We start from the raw sequence: 20,826 nt of genomic DNA, 5'->3' as shown, positions 1-20,826 counted from the left end.
TGTTGAAGTGCTCATCTGTCTCCATCTGACAGTTTCTGGGGGCTCAGATCCTCGCTGTGGTCAGGTATGTGTGACAACAGGATGAGGCTGTAGAACAGTGACTGGGAGGCTGAACATTTGCTAAGACTTTATTGTTGGGAGATGTATAGTTCTGTGGGTGGGGCCACTGAGAAACCTGGGCTGCTGTCATTTGGAGGAATTAGGAGGGCGAGTGTTTAAATTCTACAGATCTGGAGAACATTAGGCTACAAGGGGTCATACTTAGGGTGTGCAAGGGCAGGAAGTGGTTAAACAAAGGCTCTAAAGCAGCCAGGGGCCCATTGTGATGGATCATTGTGGGATAGAGGGAGAACATGGCAGCCACTTCTCCCAGTCCCATCTGAACAGTGTGAGAAGGTCACAGGTTGGGTTAAAAAGCCTTCAGAGGTTCCTGTAAATGTGAGAAGCAGGTGAGTGGGGACCAGCTAGAGATGTGGTGTTTCACCATTGTGTTTGCTGGAGCACTAGGCCATGTTTGGGCCAGAAGGCAGAAGGCCAGGTTCTATTCAGTGTGCACAGTGTCCCTGATGGCTGAAACCACAGGATAATAGGCATGGTTACTGACTGTGAGCTCATAATCTTGAGGTTGATATAGGAGCTTCACTGTGTTGTTTGGATCAGACCTTAGCAGAAGCCCTCAGAGTCAGTGTTCCTGGCTTGAATTCTCATGTTACACATGAGGAACTCTGGTAGAGACTTTTAAGTTAGTGGCCCCTAAAGGAGCTCTGGGTCTAATCCATGCCTTAGTGCTACACTACAGAGCCTCTGGGGAATGGCAAGGCCACCTCCATTTCCTGGTCTTTGTTAGCATCCGCCTATTCAACTTGGAGATGAAGGCTTCCCTTTTGTAGACTATGGACTAAGTGGTGGCATTGTGTTAGTGTGCAGGAATGATAGCCAGGACTAAAACATGAACTGACTGAAGTATGGATAGATGGGGGCTGGTGAAAAGGAGTTTCTGGGCACAGGCATGTCCTGCACAGGGTTAGCAGGCCAGGTGTGATCTAGATGTGGGCCAGAGCTTTGCTGATGGGGCAGCACGAACTTAGGACTCTTGCAAAGGTGGGAATGCCATCTGTAGAGCAGGCTTGGCTCCTGGACACATTATCCCAAGGCTGGTAAGGGGCTGTGGGACTTCCTGGTTCCATGGAGGAAGCACAGTGGTAAGAGTTCTAGACTCCATAGATGACTGTGTCAGAATTACTCTGGAGCCACTTTGAATTAATGAGTTATACCAGGGCGCAGGAAGAACTCCAGCATTCTAATTTTTTAAAATCCTTGTTTTTCTCGTCAGTTTTAAGTATTCATTATAGACAAGATGCTATCACCTGACATGCCAAGACACATTTGCATAATTAATGAAGTCTCTAAGGCCACAGCTTGTGGCATTCTGGGGACATGTTAAGCATCATAAACACGGTGCTCATGAGATCTTGTTTGCCAGCAAGTGAGGGCAGCCATAGGGGCTGCTACAGCTGGGTGTGAGTTCACAAAGCCTGGGTCAGAGTAGGAAAGAATTCAGAACATGTTGTCTCCCTTTGCTGCCCACTAGCCACATACAAGCTGCTTTCCACCTTAGAGCTGGGGATGGAGAGGAAGAAGTGATGGACTAGAAAGCTTGGCGCTGATATGTGAGGACGTGCCCCACTGGCAGCATGGTGGCCTTGTAGACATACCAAGTTCATGTGTTGTCGATGTGTCTTTATGGTCAAGCCAGAAGCTGAGTCTTTCTGATTGGAGCAGGCTTTTCTGGGTTGGGTAGCCTTGGCTACTCTTCAAGAACACGTGAGTTCCTGCTATTTAGTTCATAGGACTCTGAGTTTGTTTGCAAATAATCCATCTACTTTTAGGATGGCTCTTAGCGAGCATGTACTGGACAGTGACTCTTCCTTGAGTGTTGAAGATGCAGTGTTAATGAATGATGCCCCCTTTTAGTGCCACTCAGTGGTAGGCTTAGTAGAAGCTGTCTGCTGGTAAGTGCCATTGAATGTATGTCTAGAGATTGCTGCTCCTCTGGGGATTCAAGCTTAGCAGGAGCTGGGCTTTATCACTGTTGTCTCTCACGTGTTCTGCTCATCCTCCACAAAGTCGTGTTTTAGATTGTAAGGCACACCTCATCTGTTTCTATGTCTCTATGTTTTGGTTGTTGACTGTCCTTTAACAATTTAGTAGTCAACATTCACTGAGCCCCTATGGCATATAAGGAAGGTAGTGCAACTATCAGGATAGGTAAGGTATGACTTCTTGGGCTTTGACGTCATGGGGTTAACGGTTTTTGAGCCCCTTCACTGGAGAAAAATGGATGTGTGCTCCATGCCTAGTCGCTGTCCCTTCCTTTCTAAACAGACTTTTGAATGTATACCTTTGACACATTTTCTGGCTCTGCACCCCAGTGTCTGTGGGCCATACTTAGGTGGCAGCTTGTGGAATTCATCCCTTCGGTTTTGACTCAGTTTGTCCATCTACTTTACCTGTCCCTGCTGTTCTGTGTCTCTCTGCCTCATGTACCAGCCACATTGACCTGTCCCCAGATGAGCTGGGTCCTCATTGCTACTTGACCTCTGTGTTGCACCCTTTTCCTGTCACATGGTCCGTTTACCTTCTCAGAGACATCTGTTCTGACCATCCAGCCCCAGGGTCTCTGTTCCTTTACTCCACTGTATGCTTCCAGGCTTTATTTTCTTTGTGGTATAAAAGATCTTACCTGTTTGGTCCTCCTCCTAACTAGTGCTAGTATTTTTTGAGTACCTATTGTTTGTCAGGCTTTATTTCATGCACTGGGAAATGGCGGTAAAAAAATAGACACACACATAATATACATTCACAAGTATATACCCATATACACATATATATGGTCACATATACACTCATATACAAACCTGAACACATTATATAGATACATATACACTTGTACATATACATAGATACACACATTCATGTATACATATATATAATCACATGTACACTCACACACACATACATATATCTACACATCTATACATACATATATATACACACAGTATGCAAACATACACTCATATCTGTATATACACATGTACACACATACCATTACACACAAACATATATACACACATAGACATCCATATACACGCACACATATGTTCACATATACAAGTATAGAAACATATACACACTTATATTGGCATGTATTCACAGTATTATATGCATAGACACATACACACGTATACACACACAGGCACTCATGCATACTTGTAAACCTTTAGATTCTGAGGCTCAGTAGATTGATATTAGCAATAACAATATCAAGTCCCCCCCCACCCCCCCACACTTATCTGTCTGTGATGAGAACTATGAAGAAAAATCCATCGGATGCAGAGAGTGTGTATTAGCAGGCAACTGACTCTTTTAGGTGCTGGGAAGAAACTTGAATGAAGCGAGGGCATGAGCCCCACATGCAGGTCTGGCTGTTGCACTTTCTTGCTAATGGTGCTAGAATTTTCCTATCAGGTCTTCAGGCCTCCAGTGGTAAGTGGTGTTCCTTAGGATTCTGTTGTTTTCTGCATTATTAAGCAATTTTCCTTCCCTGCACTGGCCCTTTGCTGTGTCTTAGGTTTCTAACCCTGTTGACCCCTCAGTCTCTCTGTGTTCCTGTTCAAACCATATCACATTCACTTTTGTTGTTCTTAATCCTCCGGAAGCGTCATGAGCTTTCCTCTATATTTCTTCTGCAGAACTTTCATGCTCTTTATTCTGGAATCAGTTCTCACAGTCCACAGTCTCTTCTTCCTCGAGGCTTTGAATTTCTCTGAGTATTTGAACTTGTTTGAGGACAGCTGATCCTTCTGTGATACAATCTTCCCACTCGTGACTCTGGTCCATTTCTCTACATCTTCCATTGGCTTCACCAAGGCAGTTTGGTGACTGTTTTCATAAAGGTGTCCTAGGTAGAAAGTGCTAATGTCACTTTGTCCTAAGTGTAGTTGAGGATGATTATTCATTTCCTTTGCAGCTAAGGATAAATCAGAGAAAATCTTCGCATTGGCCTTTGTGAAGCTGATGAGATATGATGGGACCACGCTGAGAGACGGGGAGCATGACCTTATTGTCTACAAGGTACTCACATGGGCACTGGGACACTGGAGCCACTTATGTGATCGGTCTTTTGCCACTTCCTCACCTGAGCCCAGCTGTTAGTTTTACATGGCTATGACTACATACCTGAGGAAAACAGCTCAAGGGAGGCAGGGTGCATTATGACACAGATGCCAGTGCTTTCAGTCCTTCAGAATGTAGACGATGTGATGGGGCAACTCACACCCTGGTGGCCTGGAAGCAGAGTGAGAGAATACAGTGGAAGTAGACTTTCTCTTATTCCATTAGGGTCCCTGATCTTTGATGTACTTGGTTTCAGGTGGTAACTTTTCTCTCACAGTTAATTCTCTGTCACAGACACACTTAGAGGTGTGCTTTACCAAACTCTGATAACTTTTCACTCCAATCAAGCCTGTGATCAAGATGAACATCACAGCTGACATTGCCCACCCTGGGGAGAGAGCTGCTCTCTAGCACTGAGCTACATTTAATTATGCAAATGAGCAGTTATGATGACCAGCCCTTTTGCTGTTCCTAATGAGAGCAGATGACAGGCAATAACACATTCGGTGCTATATATGAAGGTTGGGAGTGTGATCCAATCCACAGGAAGGGGGAAAATACTCAAAGTACACTGGAGAACACAGCATGGAGGGTTGTGTGTGAGGGTTGAAAGGAATTGGCACAATAAAGCATGCAAAACCTCGATGAGTGTTGTTTGATGTACTGTACAATCAAATCCACAGGCCGAAGCCAAAAAGCTGGAAGATGCAGCCACATACTTGAGCCTCCCTTCTACCAAGGCGGAGTTGGAAGAAAAGGGCCACTCGGCCACAGGCAAGGGCATGCAGAGTCTTGGGAGTTGCACCATCAGCAAGGACTCTTTCCAGATCTCCACACTGGTGTGTTCCACCAAACTGACCCAGAATGGTGAGTTCTAGAAGTCCTCCCTCTCTATCTAACACATCCCTCTTGGCTGCTTGCTGAGTGGAGGAGTTTGCCGTGGGTGCAAGGACGTCATTCACTCTGGCCTTTGAGAAGGACCCACGTAGATATCAGTGCACTGAGGAAAAGGAGGTGGCATCCGTCAGTCATAGTTTAAAATTCACGCTTCTATTTTGGTCTGAGGATTAACTCTGCAGGGAGATTAAACAATGAAAGGACTTATTTTTATTTTTAAACTTGTATTTATTTGAGGTGTGTGTGTGTGGGGGGGGCGACAGGCAGAGGACCAGTTACAGGAATTGGTTCTTTCCTTCTTCTGTGTGGATAGTGGGACTCGAACTTGGTTTCTTCAAGCTTGTTGGCAAGCAGGATTACCCACTTTGCCATCTTGCCAGCCCTGGAATTCTTCTTTGAGATACATTCCAGACAAAAGAAAGAAACCTGGCATCAGGGAAGGTATATAAGATTTGAAATCAGATCCAAGAATGCAGTTGAACCTTGATCCTATTTTAACCCTTGAAATGACATTGAATAAAGGTCCTCTGAACCTATGTGAATAATGCCTACTTCCAGAGCCTTCTGACCAGCTTGTAGACTGTCTGGTGCAATGTACCTTCCTTTTTTTGTGTCTTTCCCTGTCTTAGATTCTCCTTGAGATAATACCTGGTTATCTTTTTTTTTTTTTTGGAGAAAGTTGGTCTGCCTGACACCTTCTAGGCTCCTTGTGTTGTGAGATAGGGACTCTTTGCTGATTCATGTCCACTCAGCTCAGCCTAATGTGGCAGGTCACTCATCAGTGGGTTCCTCTCATCCTTGGGCTGGCTCATCTCATTTCCCACAGCTTGTAGCCTCCCCAGAAACACAGCAGTCCGGCAGTGACACTTCGTATTCAGAGCACACCAGTGCTGTTGCCGTGACTCCGTCTGGAGGAGGCAGAGGCTCTCCGCACAAATCCTTCATTTAAAAACCGCATCCTCCTAATGTGGCCATATCATAGCTGTGCAGAGACTTTATGCTCTCTTGAAATGGAGCTTGAAAATCCAATTTTTTTCCCCTCTTAACTGCCTGATGTGAATTGTGATTATTAATGTCTGCCATTATCAGGAATCACATCTCAGTGTTGTCTGTCAGTCATGGCTGGAGTTTGAGATTTGCTGAGGGGCAGGCATCTTTTAGACTCTGATAGGATGAACCTAGCTCAGAGGCAGGCCTGCCCTTCATGCCATGGGACTCTGGAGTGTGGAGAAATGTTGGTGTCCTGAGGGCTTAGGCATGCCAGCCCTGGGTCAGATATCTTCCAAACATTCTCTGCCCATTGCTTCCATCTCCCTTTTTTGGATTTACCCAGAGATACTTTCCCTCCATTGCCTTCCTGAAGAAAATATTAGTGGGGGGCTATAAGTTACCCAGACACTTTTGGGCTATTTGGGTCTCTGAATACTGATACTCTGGGACCATTTGGATGCTTCTTGGCTGCTAAGTCATCATGGGCTTGTCTGAATCATTTCTGAAGGGTCCTAACTTAATGCCTTGTGGTAATCCCTACCAGCAAATGAAACTCCTTCCCTGAGGGACTGGATTTGTGCAAGCAGTGGGGGAAGGGAGGATGTGCAAGAGTTTGGTGCCCAGGGGACATGAGTCAGCTGTGTGGGCTCCAACTTGTGTCTGGGCTGTGGAAAGAGTGTTCCTGTACTAGGACTGAAACTCTCTGGCTATGCTCAACAAACTAGTGTTCATGCCTGATTTAATGCAGGCTAATGGTGTCCCCAGTTGGGTCATTGGTCCCTATATGTGATGCTTTAGTGTTTTAGCAGGTGCTGAGATCTGGTGTGTGTCACTTTTCACTGTGGAGGAAGCCACAGTCCTATATATGTGTCATGTTCCAGATGCATTGATTGCTAGATGTTATTTGAAATGTGATCATAACTTCCTTTCGAAAACAAGTCTCATCCACAGTTCTTTTTTAAACCACACATCCCTTCTAGAGAGAGTGTATGTATGTATGTGTGTGTGTGTATGTGTGTGTGTGTGTGTGTGTGTGTGTGTGTGTGTGTGTGTGTATGTGTGTGTGTGTGTGTGTGTATGGGGGGACTTCCCAGGGTGGTGTGTGGATTCCTCCTTTCACCTTCCAGCTCCTTGAATCTCACCATCTGCAGGGTGATTCCCTCTCTGGTACCCAGGGAGAGCGCCTTGGTCTCAGCAGCAGCTGTTGCCAAGCAACAAGGAAATTCCAAAGTGATGCTGCTCAGTGAACAGAAGGAAGAATCTAGCTTTCATTTCATGCCAGCACTGATACCCCTTTTTGGGATTGTGCCATGCCAGGAGTATATAAGATGGGGGTGTCCCAGTTGGCACCTGAGTGTGGAGTCCCTGATTCTCCTCTGAGGGAATCATTTTCCTGAAACCATCATTTGTTCCTGCAAAGTTCCATTACTTAGGGAAAAAAGCTGGGGCTGAATTATTCATCAAGGTTTGTATTAAAGATCTCTGTCCTCAGCACCATGCAGGCTGCCATAGGGGATAGGAAAAGAGCTGTGAGATGTGATTCCTCCTCTCAGTTAGCTTACTGTGTAATGAGAGGGAAAGGAGCCATGAAACAAAGAATAGTTATGAATCTAACCATGTTGAGTCCTTGGAAGCAGGGGATGGAGCCAGGAGGCTTTTTGTGACTGGTAGCTCTGTGGGGGTGGGGCAAGCTGTTTTCTTGAGCACTACCCCATGAGGAGATCTCTTAATTTACTCATTTGAACTTTTTTTTCCCTCATATTTGCAGTACAGAACCCAGAGAGGCAGTGACCTGTCTAGTGGGCCCTGTCTCAAAATAAAACAAAACAAACGTACAAAACCCAAGAATAAGTAAATAAATAAAAATTGAAAGTTGCAATGTAGAAATCAGGCTTAGCCCAGCTATACCACAGGTGACACCACCTTGGAATGAATGGTGTTCAGATGATGCATTGGTCTTCATTAAAAAACATTGATCACTTGTGAGATGGAAATATTCCCCAACCCTGGGACCAGGAGTGTGTCGGGACAAGATATATCCTTTCTTGTTACTTTACTTTTAGTTAGAAATCATAGCGCATCAACGTCTGCCCCAAAGTACTCGCTCCTTTCATCTTTGAAGGACTGCCGCTGGTTGCATTTTTGTGTTGGGTGTTGTGATAAGCTTGCCTACATGTTGTATCATTGAATTCTTTTAGCTGAGCTGCAAATTATGCAGCATTGTACCCGCTGTTCAGGCAAGAAAACAAAGGAAACTCCCTGCCCAATGTTCTGTAGTTACTGTGTGACTCAGCTGGCTTTACATAACCCACAGTGTACGTGGGTGCTGTGCACCACCCCCCTCTGTTTTACTCTTTTAGTCGTCAGCAATGCCCGAGGTGATGTGAAACACATGAAAATTTGTATGGGGGTAGATTTTTTTTTTTTTTTTTGTGGTTTGATTCTGAAATTAGAATGCATACCTGTTTACCAAATTCTTACTTAGGTCCAAAATTACATGCTTGCTTTCAGTGCCAGTGTGAGCCTCGACTATTTATTTATTTATTTATTTATTTATTTATTTATTTATTTATTTCGGTGCTTGCAGTCTCTTCAGTGTCTGACGCTTCTGATACACATGAACAGGAGATTAGATGCAGTTTGCTAGTTGGCATTTTTGCAAGTAGTGGCATAGTGCTCTAACTGCAGGTGAGCACCTGCAGGCCCGTGTGCTTTTTCTAGACTGGGCTTACATTCTGTCTTCCTACCTCAAAGAACATCTTAATGTCTTAAGCAAAATCCTCCAAGCTTTAAAACAAAACACCCCCCCCCCCCCATGCCTGGGAAGATGTCTCTGTCTGTAGAATGCCTGCTGTGCAAGCCTGAGGATATGATGTGGGTCCTTAGCACCAACATAAAAGCCAGCCAGAGTCACAGGCATGTGACTGTAAGCCTAGAACCTGGGGGTGGGTGAGTGGAGACGGATGAATTCCTGGAGCTCATTGCCCAGCCCATTGAGTTGAGTTAAACTGCAGATTCAGTGGGGGATCCTGTCTTAAAAAGCAACATGCAGAATGGTTCAGGAGGAATTAACACCTGAGGTTGACCTGGGGCCTCTATACATATACTTGTGGACACACCTCTCCAGCCCCCTCATTCCCCCCACAAACATCTACACATACACTTGTGGATGCACCCCAAACATGTACACATAGATTTATCCCACCCCCATCCTTTGGATCTTTGAAATCTAGTATATTCAATCCTGACCTTTTCTACTAAAACCCACAAACAGCTCGGAAGGCAGCAGGCAGTTGCTCAAGGAGAACTCTCAATTCATCCTAGTCTTTGTGGCTCCACAGATTGGCCAACTTGCAGTTTCAGAACTTAAATTTGTTTTAGTTTATATATATAAAAAATAGGCATTTGTTCTTGAGCAGGGGAAAGCCACTTGGAGGACGAGGCTTGGACGCTCTTTCTGGGTGGGCAACATCTTTCAATTGTTGAAGTAGTTGGCAGCTATCTCCAATAGGTGGGAACCCCTCCTCCCACGACACACACACAACCTGTTTTGGTTCCCAAATGCATTTTGAAATCTCCTACATGAAAATCCTTTCATGGTAAATGTGGCTGGAAATAATGAATTCAACTGCACTGGTGTTAAGTATGTTGGCACTCAGTAATGAAATATTTAGCAGGCAAACCTTTTGAAATTGAGTCACGTTTTCTTTTGAGAAATGTTCACAGAGAGCCCCACATGCTGCATGAATTTGAGACAAAGCTCTCACGGGAATGGGGAGCTGATTCTTGTGTTCTGTTCACAGTGGACCTCCTGGGGCTGCTGAAGTGGAGATCCAACACCAACCTTCTACAGCAGAACTTAAGACAGTTGATGAAGGTGGACGGTGGTGAGGTGGTAAAGGTAATGTGGGCTGTGGAGGAGGCTTGGTCATGTGTTTGTGTCTGATGTCATGCACTGACCCCAGGGGGAATGCAAGACTCTGGTTATACTCTCTCAGCAGTGACATAAGCCTAAATGTGTGCAATGCTGTGGGCTCCTTTCGGAAGGGCTATCTGGCTTTACTTGGAAGATTGGGCTTTGAATCCACCTGCTCCTAGGGACTGTTTCTTCTAGATGAGTCCTCGGTGCTGTGCTGACAATGCTCAGTGGCCTCCTTCAGCCATGACATTGTCTTCTTGTCTGAGTTCTTGGGTTTTCATGACCCATGGTAGTCTAGTTTTTTTTAATCCATGGGGGATGTCTTCTTGTGTGTCCCGGGCTGTTTCACGCTTACCACAGTCATTGTCACTATTCTTATTACTGACTCATGATTACTGATTCTTCAAGATACTCAGAAGTGATCTGGATAGCCAGCTCTGAGCGTGGTAGAAATATGACAAGCACTAAGAGTGTGTCCTGGTCATTTCCTTCCTGTATGGCATTGAGCTCATGCTCTAGCCTTACATTTCACTCTGGAGAAATGTTGGGTATCAATGAGTTTTGTTTGTTTTTGTATGCATTTACTTGAAATATTTTCATTATTTGGGAATTCCATACACTACATTTTGATTGCATTCACCTTCCTTCTCCCCTTAATTCCTCTCAGATTCATCCCCACACTTCCCTACTCCCCTTCCCAACTTCATGGCCTTTTAGAAAAAGAAATTTAAGAACCCATAATTTCCAATTCGTGAAGCTCATAAATGGTTCCCGGGCAGGGAACCATTCACTGGAGCATTGTCAATCCCCCAGGAGCTATATCCTTCAAGAAAACAAACTCTCCCTGAGAAACCATCAACTGTTCACAGCTCCTCATTTAGTGGGAAGGGCTCATCTGGCTTCATCTTGTGCAAGTCTTGTGCAAACAACCACAGCTGCTGTGTATTCATGAGAGAAGCTAGCAGTCCCTTCCAGAAGACACTGTTTCACTTCCTGATCTCTGGCTCTTAACATCTTTCTGCCCCCTCATCCTCGACGATCCCTGAGCTTTGGTGAGGGAATGTGATATAGATGTATGATTTCTAGCTGGCACACCACAAGGACTCTGCAATGTGTAGGTACTGCTTTTATTCAGATCCTCTCCACTCAGTGTCCTTACCTGGAAGCCTGTGTCAGAGCTGTAATTTGAGCTTCTTTTAGCATCAAGTTCTGTCCCTCTTATCCTCTAATAGTTTGTTCTTCTGAAGTCCTACCTTCCTTAGGTTCTTCTTGCATGTTCCATATAAGATGCTTGAATGTCATTCCCTTGTTCAAATATGTTATCATTGTTAGGGTTTTCCTTCTGGGACAGGGGATGCTAAACTGGCCAGTGGCCTATGGTGTTTCATAAATCATTTCTCTACTGCCTGGTTTGGCCTCTTCAGTTCTTCACCTTCTCTGAGAGGAGCATGCAGTAGGGGACTGCCTTATCTCTGGAAAATTAATTACTTAAAATGGCCTTAATTAACCGCCAATGTGCTTAACTTCAGCGTGAATTAATTTGGTTGCACTACTTTCCTCCATCCGTTGTATAACTGCTCTAACATACCCTCGCTAATCTTAAAATTTTAATCATCTCTTCAGTCCTGTTCTTGTACCAATGGCTTGGACAACGTTAATTGCATTTTATACTTCCTTGCATTCTAAATCCCCAGTTCAGATGGAAACTGGGTGGATAAATGAACATACTTTAGAAGACTTTATGAAATTTTGTCTTTCATTTTGAAGTCCCCATGTCACAAATTCATTGTACTTCTGTTGATTTGGTGTCATACCAGGAAAAAAAAAATCTAGAATCATCTTGTCCTCTTGACTATTCCTCATAGCTAATATATTAGTATTTCTGAATGTTCATCCATGGAAGTGCTTTTCCTCTCTCTCCCTCCTTCTGGTGGCTGGGCTGGGGTAACCTCACTTGTCCTTACCTGGTGTGCTTGATAGATGGTGGGATATATTCTATTTATTGCATGACTCTCTTATGTATTTTCATGGTGGAGGAGGGACAGCAGTGCTTGATGGATTGAGAAAGGAATTTGTATGCTTAGTGAGAGAAATGGATTTCCATGAAAGTGGAGAATGGAGATGGCTGTTTCATTCTTCACTGGCTACTCAGAGAGTGAGGGGGGAGGGGAAGGTGCTTGTGCCTGACTACCAGTTGCTTTTCCCAGAGAAGGAGGCTCTGCTTTCTCTAGTTCTGACTCTGGGCCATGCATTTGTCTTAATACCATTGGTAGATCTATTGCAGGGAGTTTGCATGAACTGTGGTGAGCCTGGTATGGAGGATCATTGGCCTGTCAGCAGATGGCATGAAGTTTTGACCTTTGCAAAGAAAGATTTATGATCTGAAAATGATGGGGAATGTAACAAGGTTGTACAGACCCAAACAATCAGAGTTGATTAAGATCTTGTCATGTCCAGACTGGAATTCTTGATGGAAAGGGTAGTTTATCTTCTGCCAATTGTATGTCCTATTTTCTCTGTGTAGTAGAGGTTGGGTAGCACAGTGGCACACAGCAAGGACTCATGTCTCTCTGTGCTGCAGCTCTCCTGCCAGTCCTTCTGGATTTTAAATCGCGAAGCACAGGTAGTCTGTGGGAGCCACCACTAGTTTGGGAACAGGTTTCTATTGCCTGCTTTCTCAGTCTTCAAAAGGCTGTGACATCTAAGATCCTCTGTGTCTTCTGCCAGAGCCTGTGATTGCTTGTGTGTAAGTTGGACATCTCAAAATTTGGATCCAGGATCTGATGTAGCCACCTCTTTGATATTCTACGTGTGTGGCACCTACTTCCCCCCTAAAAACAGGTTTTTCTTTTTCTTTCTGCTATGGTTTTTTTTTTGTTTGTTTGTTTTTGAGATGCAGCTTATATACCATAATTTTTCTCCATTTTCTCTGTTCATTTTAATAGCTCTAGTTTATTTATAGGTTTGTATAATCCCTAGTACTCTCTAAGTAGTACAACTTTCTTTATCCACAAAGGAAATTCACAGGTACCAACAGTTACTTCCCAGAGTCTCTGCCACCTATAGTCTAGTTTCTTTTGCTGTGCTTGCCTAGTCTGGACATTTGATGTAATGGAATTGTGCAGTGAGGCTTCTGGGTATGGCTCCTTTCATGGGGTGCCACGTGCACATTCAGTCAGTGGACAGAGCATCCATGCTGTAGCTTTCCTAGGAACTTCATGTTTCTTTGTGTCCATTGAGGGGATAGATAGAGGTCGATAGAAAACATTCATTCTGTTCGCTCATTCTTCAGCCGACGGACACTTATTTCATTATTATTTTGCATTGTAAACAGTGCCTCTTTAGATCTTTGTGGGCAGGTTTTGTATGATCAGTAGGTTTTCCTTTGTTTGGGATGTGTATCTAGGAATGCTACTGTTCACTTATATTTTTAAGTTTTTGAGGAATTGACAAGCTACTCTCCAAAGCCCCTGTACTATTTTATATTTCTCCTAACAATGAAGGCACAAAGGCTCCCATTTCTCTGCATCTTCTTCCACACTGAGGTGATAGCCTTTATAGTGGGTGTGATGTGGGAGTCTGTGTGGTTTCAGTTTGTGTGTTCCTGATGACTAATGATGAAGCATCTATGCCTTGTTCCTTTTTGTATTATATGCCCTTCGGCATCTCCACCACCAGGGATCTCACCACTTCAGGATAATCTAGTCTAGTCCACTCTACACCTCCTTTAAGGTGTGGGATTTGATGGCTTCTAGGGTAACATACCTTTGAAGTCTAACTTATTTCTTATTTAAATGAATGATGCTTTGCTTTCCTATATGACCATGTTTCTCTGGGTTTCAATACACTGTACAAACAATACATCAATTACTGGTAATGTATAAACATTTTCCAGTACACTGTTGCATACCTCAGCTGCAGGAACATGCTCAACTCATATTTTCTTCTTGATGGCTCAGCTGGTAGAAGGTCTTTCCCTTTCTCAGCTGAAACCTGATGCTGTATGGCATCTTTTGGTCACTCATGGTCTCTTATACTTGGCTTGTATAGGTGAATCTGATATGTCCTCATGAAAATATGGAAGAGGAGGCTTGCTCTGGGTAGCACTGGCTGACATAGGGTATCTCCTAGCTCTGGTCTTCCTCTGCTTGGCCCAGGGTGACCTTTTGTCTGCAATTCAGTCATGTGAAAATCTTGGCTCACTCACCTGTCACCTTAATAAAATCTTGGAAGTTAGTGTAGTTTAAATACTAATTCATGTATTCATTGAGACAGGGTCCTGGTGGGCCTGGGACTCCTTGTATAGCTCATAACAATCTTCTTGCCCTAGCCTCCCCAGTGTTGGGATTACAGGTATATACCACAATTTCTGGCTATATGTTAAAGCTCTATATCCAGGACTGGGGAAAGGTGAGCAAGTAGAGTCTTGTCAGAGATCGTGGTTGTCTTAGGCTGGGGGAGGTAGGATGCAGGGCCGTGTTCACTGACCTCTTGTGTCTTTGCAGTTCCTGCAGGACACCTTGGATGCTCTCTTCAACATCATGATGGAGAACTCTGAGAGTGAGACGTTTGATACTTTGGTGTTTGATGCTCTGGTAAGGGGGCCTCCCTTTCATCTGCTCAGAGGGTGAGGTGTCCTTTCATGCTGCAGCCTTTGAAGGGGGAAGGGACCCATCACAGTCACCTTGGGAGCCTTTCAGGTGTGGAGTCAATCAAAGGGGAAGCCTGGAGGAGTGCAAAGATCCTTTGAATGTGAAACTATAGCTATGCTAATACCCTTGTGAGGGTAGGGAGATACAAACCTGAGAATGGCCTCTTCAGGGACATTCCCAGCTCATTTCCTCAAGTCACAGAGGAAGATTCCAGAATGGTTTTCCTGTGCCACCCCTGATACTGTTTTGGTTATATCGACAGGTCTTTATCATTGGACTAATCGCGGATAGGAAATTTCAGCATTTTAATCCTGTTTTGGAGACTTACATCAAGAAACACTTCAGTGCAACCTTGGCTTACACGTGAGTTCTGTGTCATTTGAAAACCAGTGCTGCCTCCTGTGATGTTTGCAATCAATTTCCTCTGTGACTTTGGCCTATGACCACACATTTCTCCACTTGAAACTTTGGGTTTACTGGCATACTTGGTGTTCTTGTTTCCTTCTTAGCAGACCTGAGCATCTTGTTGAAAGAGATATGTGACAAGTAAGTCTCACGTCCTAGAATGAATCTTCGTTCTTTTCCATACCTTCCATTTATCTTTGAAAATTTGTGCTTATGTTCTATGAAGCTGATCTATGGATGCATGCTACCTGGCATCTAATGAGTGAATAAATGAATGTGTGTCTGTTTTGAGGTTATTAACCCTTTATTGTATATAAAATGAAGTTTTGTATTCTTCAACCAGTCTCCTTACTCCTTAAAGTATATCTTCCCCTTTCTTATACCGGTTTTAGCTATTAAACCACACACACACACACACACACACACACACACACACACACACACACACACTTTTCTGTCCATCTGGGCTGCTTGTCTGAGCACACAGGGCATGTACAGGGCCTAGGTCAGCAAGGTAGTTTCCCTCCTGTTTGGTAACACAATTCTGGATGCAGGATTCATGAGCTTAAGTGATAGCTCTGTCCTTTATGAATTGTGTGTTTAAGGCAATTTACTTAACCTCTCTGGCCTTCAGCATTTTTATCTATAAAAATATATTATTGTAGTGTTGTTTGAGAATTTTAATGAGTTATTAGAGTGCTCAGAATAAATCCTGATGCTTGGACAGCAAGCACTAAGCAGTTGCTGGGTTTCATTGTTCTCTCATGTTGGGATTTATTGACATGTATTGAAATTTTATGTTGTGTAATTGCATAGAAAATTTAAAAAAAGAAGCCACACATACTTTTTCTTTAAGAACAACACACTTAAAAGTTAGACTCAATGAGTCCAAGGTCCCATCTATGGTTCTGAGGAGACTTTGTAAAAGCCTGTTTTCTCTGCCTGTGTGTACTGTGAGCTCAAGGCCCAGGGATACCAGCCTATGAAGTCAGTGGGTTGAACAACCCAGTGTTGTGCTGCAGTTCCCTTTCTGTCCCATCCTGCCTGTTTATGACAGGTGATGGGTAGAGTCACTGGCAAGGGTAGGAGCTGCAGAACCTTCTGAAGCCTGCAGAGCAAGCTGTGATGAACCCTTTATTAGTCTTCTATTAATGTTTATTTAAAGCTCTCTGTTCGCCTTGTGGCTTGGCATATTAGACACTTTCTTATAGACTCTTTAGGAAAGAAGTAGTTGGGAGTTGGGGCACCTACTTGACCTGGTGACCAAGCATGACTCTTCAGGGATTGTGGATGTGGCCAGCAGGGTCTCCATATGTAAGCCAATTTCAAAGTTTTCCTTCTAAGCATGACTAATCAGCTGTTTTGGGTAGCCTTCCTACTTTAACCCAGGAATTGAAAGAAGTGCTGAGTTCTACCTGTAGTATTGACTGCCTGTTGTGGGTCTCAGTCTTGCTGTGCTGGGATGTTGAGCGAACATCCTCACAGGGTTTCTCACAGGTGGAAAAGATAAAAATGGAGGAGTTTAGGGACTGAGATATAGCTCAGTAGAGTGAGTGGTTGCCTAGAATGCTTAAAGCCCTTAGTTCCAGTCTCAGCATCTTATAGCCTGGTTGTGATGGGTCTTACCTGTAATCCCAGCACTCAGAGGGTAGAGTCTGGAAGATCATAAGTTCAGCCTCCTAGGCTGCATGAGTATGAAGTCAGCCTGGGCCATATGAGACTCCATTTGAGAAAAAGTGTGTGTGTGTGTGTGTGTGTGTGTGTGTGTGTGTGTGTACATGCATGCATGCATGTGTGTCAGTACCCTCAGGCTGGGTGTTGGTGGCCCACGCCTTTAATCCCAGCACTTGGGAGGCAGAGGGCAGGCGGATCTCTGTGAGTCCAAGGCCAGCCTGGTCTACAAGAGCTAGTTCCAAGACAGCCTCCAAAGCACAGAGAAACCCTGTCTTGGAAAACCAAGAAAAAAAAAATCAGTACCCTCCAGTTGTGTCTGCTGAAAAGATGTGTGTTTTGGAAAATAGATATTTGTAGTATGTTTTGATAAACTGCCAATCCATTGCTTTCTACATTAACTGCAATAGTTAGTTAAAAAAAAAAAAGAGGAACCTGTATTTAAGTAATTTAATAAAAAATAGGACCCCACAAGTTTGACACTTAAAACAGTAAAACCTTTTCTCCCTAAGAGTTTTGAAAGAAAATCTTAAATTATGTGTGCATATATCTGTATTTGTTTGGGTATGTGCATGTAAGTGCAGAGGATTGTGGAGTCCAGAAAAGGGTGCCAGTTCTTCTGGAGCTGGAGTGACAGGCAGTTGTAAGCTGACTGACATGGGTGCTAGGGTTCCTCTGGAAGAGCAGGACGTGATCCTAACCACTGAGACGACTCACCAGCCTCTAAAACAGTAAAATCTTGATTCTAGGAAAACCTGGGTTCCTCAGTAATGAATCCAAGTATTCAAACTTATAAACACCAAACTTTGAAACACCAAAGGAGTAAGTTTTGTCTTATGATTCGGAGCACCACTAAAGGCTGCCCCTGCATGTTTGTTATTCAGTTCCATTCTGGTTGCTTAGAATGTTCTGTCAGTCATTTGAAACTCTGGCACTATGTATTGTCAAAGGTGGATCTCCATCCATCGTGTTCCCTGATAAAATCAACAGATCTCATTATGAATTCCTGGCCTGGAACTCACTTTGTAGATCAAGATGGCCTCTAAGTCACAGGTTCGCTTACCTCACCTCCCAAGTGTTGGGGTTGAAGGCTTCTTCCACTGTGTGGAACAAATGTTGCCATCTTTTGTCTTTCTTTCTAATGAGCTGCATAAGCAGAGAGAAGGCTCACAACAGCATTGACAGACAGTTCATGGACGCTGGGAGACCCACTGTGACTGTAACAAGTACTGATCCAAATGATATAAGAAGGAGGTGTTCCTGTGAGTTCTACTCTTCATGTAACCTGCATGCCATGGCTCTTTTCCGTCCTGTGCTCTGGGTCTCATGGGACTGCCATGGGCTCCCTGTTGGCATAACTGAGGCTCCATTTGCTCTGCTCCTTTCTGTCTCCCATCAGAGGTTTTGATCTTCGGGCAGTTATGAAATGGCCTTGCAGATTTATTTTCTGGGTTTAGGCCATTTTCTTTGTGAATCATTAGTATTACTATTCCATTCTTTTCTTTGATTAATGAGTTGGAAGGATTCCCATTGCCAAAGTGTGTGCTATGGATTTTTGTTGTTGTTGTTGAGTGGGGATATGAATAGAGGTGAAAACAAAAGGTGTTGTGATGCTTGGGAAAATAACAGGGCTGAGTGAGACAGACTTTTGTCAGGATTTTAGCTGTGTCCTAGGCATAAAGGGCTACAAGGAGTGGCCTCTGCTTTGGGGCATTTCCCAGTGAACAGGTCAGTGTCAGACCCCATGGGAGATGGATCCTGCAGGGCAGCCTTCAGAACACACTCAGTTCACACCATGAAGTTAGCTCCCCTGTAGGGCTGTGGTGCTGTAACATGATCAGGTCATAAATGCCTCTCATCCTTCTTAACTTAGTTTTTCTACAACTCTCATTGTATGCAGGGGGCTGGAGGATGTCTCAGGGAGTAAGGTCACTGGCTGCTCTTTCAGAAGATATGATTTTGACTTGTATTGCCCACGTGGTAGCTCCTGACAGTCTTTAACTCTAGTTCAAGGGAATGTGATGCCTTCTTCTGGACTCCGATGGTGCCAGACACACATGTTGTCCACAGACGTACATGCAAACAAAAGAACAATACATATTGAGTAAAATTTTTTAAAAATTTAAAAAAGATCTTAAAAAATTGTGTGTGTGTGTTGTGTGTGTATCTACATATGTCTGTGTAGGTGTGTATAGCTGCATAGAAAAAAATGTTGATGTCAGGGGTTCTCCTTCACTCTCCATCTTATTTTTTGAGGCAGGGCCTCTCAATGAACCTGGAGCTCAGTGATTTGGTTACACTCACTGGCCTGTGAATCCCACAAACCCTCATGTCTCTGCTTTGCCAGTGCTGGTATTATGAGCATATGCTACTACAATGCCTGGCTTTTTTGAGTGGGTACTGGGGATTGAACTTAGGTCCTCTTGCTTGTGTGGCAAGCACTTTGCCCACTGATCCATCACTGCAAACCATACACTGTGATACTTTTGCTTGTTTAAAAATTCACAAGTTGGCCTGGAGAAATGGCTCAATGATTATACATACTTTGTACTCTTTCAAGGGACTTGAATTTCATTCCTAGCATCACATGGTGGCTTACAACTGCCCATAACTCCAGGTCCCTGGGTTCTGATGCCACTGTGGGCATCTGCACACACATGGTATATATATATATATCAGGCACATACACATAAAATAAATCTTTAAAGATAATAAAATTTAAGAGCTTTTCAATCACTACAATAATGTGCATGTAAGAAGAGTCATTTTATGAATTCAGCTTCCCCCACCCTTGTAACCATTGCTGGGGACAAGTTATCTGTAGCACGTTGCTGTCCCACACCCAAGGAAGACCCCTCTTGCTCTCAAAGAAGCAGCTGTGTTCTCATTTCTATATCACAACTCTGTTTTGTCTTCTCATGGACATCATCATGTACTCTTGTGCACCTGGCCTCTTTCCTTCACCATAATGCTTTTGAGATTTGTCCATATTGTTATATGTGTCATTGTTTGAAATGGGTCCTTTTATATTTCTTAGTCATAATTGACTCTTCTGTGATTTGTTTAGTCATTATTGATAGATGGGCTGGGGACTACTAGTTTCCTGCTATTCTGTATAAGGCTGAGAAGCTTTTTGTGTTTTATAGATACAGTATTCATTTCTCTTGGGTGAATACTGGGGACTAAATTTGCTGGACCAGAGAGATACATAGGTAGTTTATGAAACTACTGTGTCATTTTGTATTTCCTTCAACAACTAAGAAACACCCCTTTAGGCTGGGCGGTGGTGGCACACACTTTTAGTCCCAGCATTCAGTAAGCAGAGGCAGGCAGATTTCTGTGAGTTTGAGACTAGCCTGGTCTACAAGAGCTAGTTACAGGGCAGCCTCCAAAGCTACAGAGAAACCCTGTCTCGAAAAAAACAAAAAAACAAAAGAAATATCTCTTTGTGTAGATTGGCAAGGTATGGCCATCGTTGCAGCTGAGTTGGTAGCATGCGCAGAAGCCATGGCTTGAGCTTTATAAACTAGGTCTGATAGCAAACATCTGGAATCCTAGCACTCTGGAGGTGAGGCTGGAGGAGCAGAGGTCGAAGGTCATACTCAGCTGCATAGCAGCAAGTTCACTGTCAGCCTGGGCCACAGGAGACCTTGTCATATAAATGAAACAAACAGAACACCACCACCGATCCTCATGAGTGGAGATAGACCCTCCTGTCCAGCCTCTCCGTTTCTGTGTAACAGCTGAACAATGTTCTAGTCTCTTTGCTAATTAAGTTATTTACACAGCTCAGGTGATAGGCATCTTATTGCTTATGTTTTACCACTGCAGCAAAGCTGAGTTTCATAATTTAATTATTTACACAGTTCAGGTGATAGGCATTGCTTTGCTTATATATTTTACAACTGCAGACAAAGCTGAGGCAAATGTTACTGAATACATCTGTAATTGCTGCTGTACAAAATTTCCTCAAAGGGTAGTTGCTGATGTCAAAGGATTTGAACATTTTTGCTTGTACCTGGTGTCAGTGATAAAATACCCTGATATATTTGTTGGTTTCTCTCCAAAGAGTATTGTTCCAGTTTATCCACCCAATATTTTACTTATTTGTTTCTA

The 20,826-nt window shown here is 43.7% G+C and overlaps 1 protein-coding gene across 3 annotated transcripts in view; it reads left to right on the top strand.

Moving 5' to 3' along the window:
* The window catches only part of LOC100773370 (dedicator of cytokinesis protein 1), a 495,025-nt gene that overhangs the window by 95,752 nt on the left and 378,447 nt on the right, over positions 1-20,826 (top strand). For all 3 annotated transcript variants that reach the window (XM_027409107.2, XM_027409106.2, XM_035442142.1), the window contains exons 17-21: positions 4,031-4,134; positions 4,860-5,043; positions 9,867-9,964; positions 14,488-14,577; positions 14,897-14,997. In XM_027409107.2, the coding sequence (XP_027264908.1) occupies positions 4,031-4,134; positions 4,860-5,043; positions 9,867-9,964; positions 14,488-14,577; positions 14,897-14,997 (577 nt within the window). The remainder of the gene's footprint in view (positions 1-4,030; positions 4,135-4,859; positions 5,044-9,866; positions 9,965-14,487; positions 14,578-14,896; positions 14,998-20,826) is intronic.

This window comes from Cricetulus griseus, chromosome 3, assembly GCF_003668045.3.
Source record: "Cricetulus griseus strain 17A/GY chromosome 3, alternate assembly CriGri-PICRH-1.0, whole genome shotgun sequence".
NCBI classification, from domain to species: Eukaryota; Metazoa; Chordata; class Mammalia; order Rodentia; family Cricetidae; genus Cricetulus; species Cricetulus griseus.
Note: the sequence above shows the minus strand (reverse complement) of the source record. Positions and strands in the feature narration are given on the sequence as shown.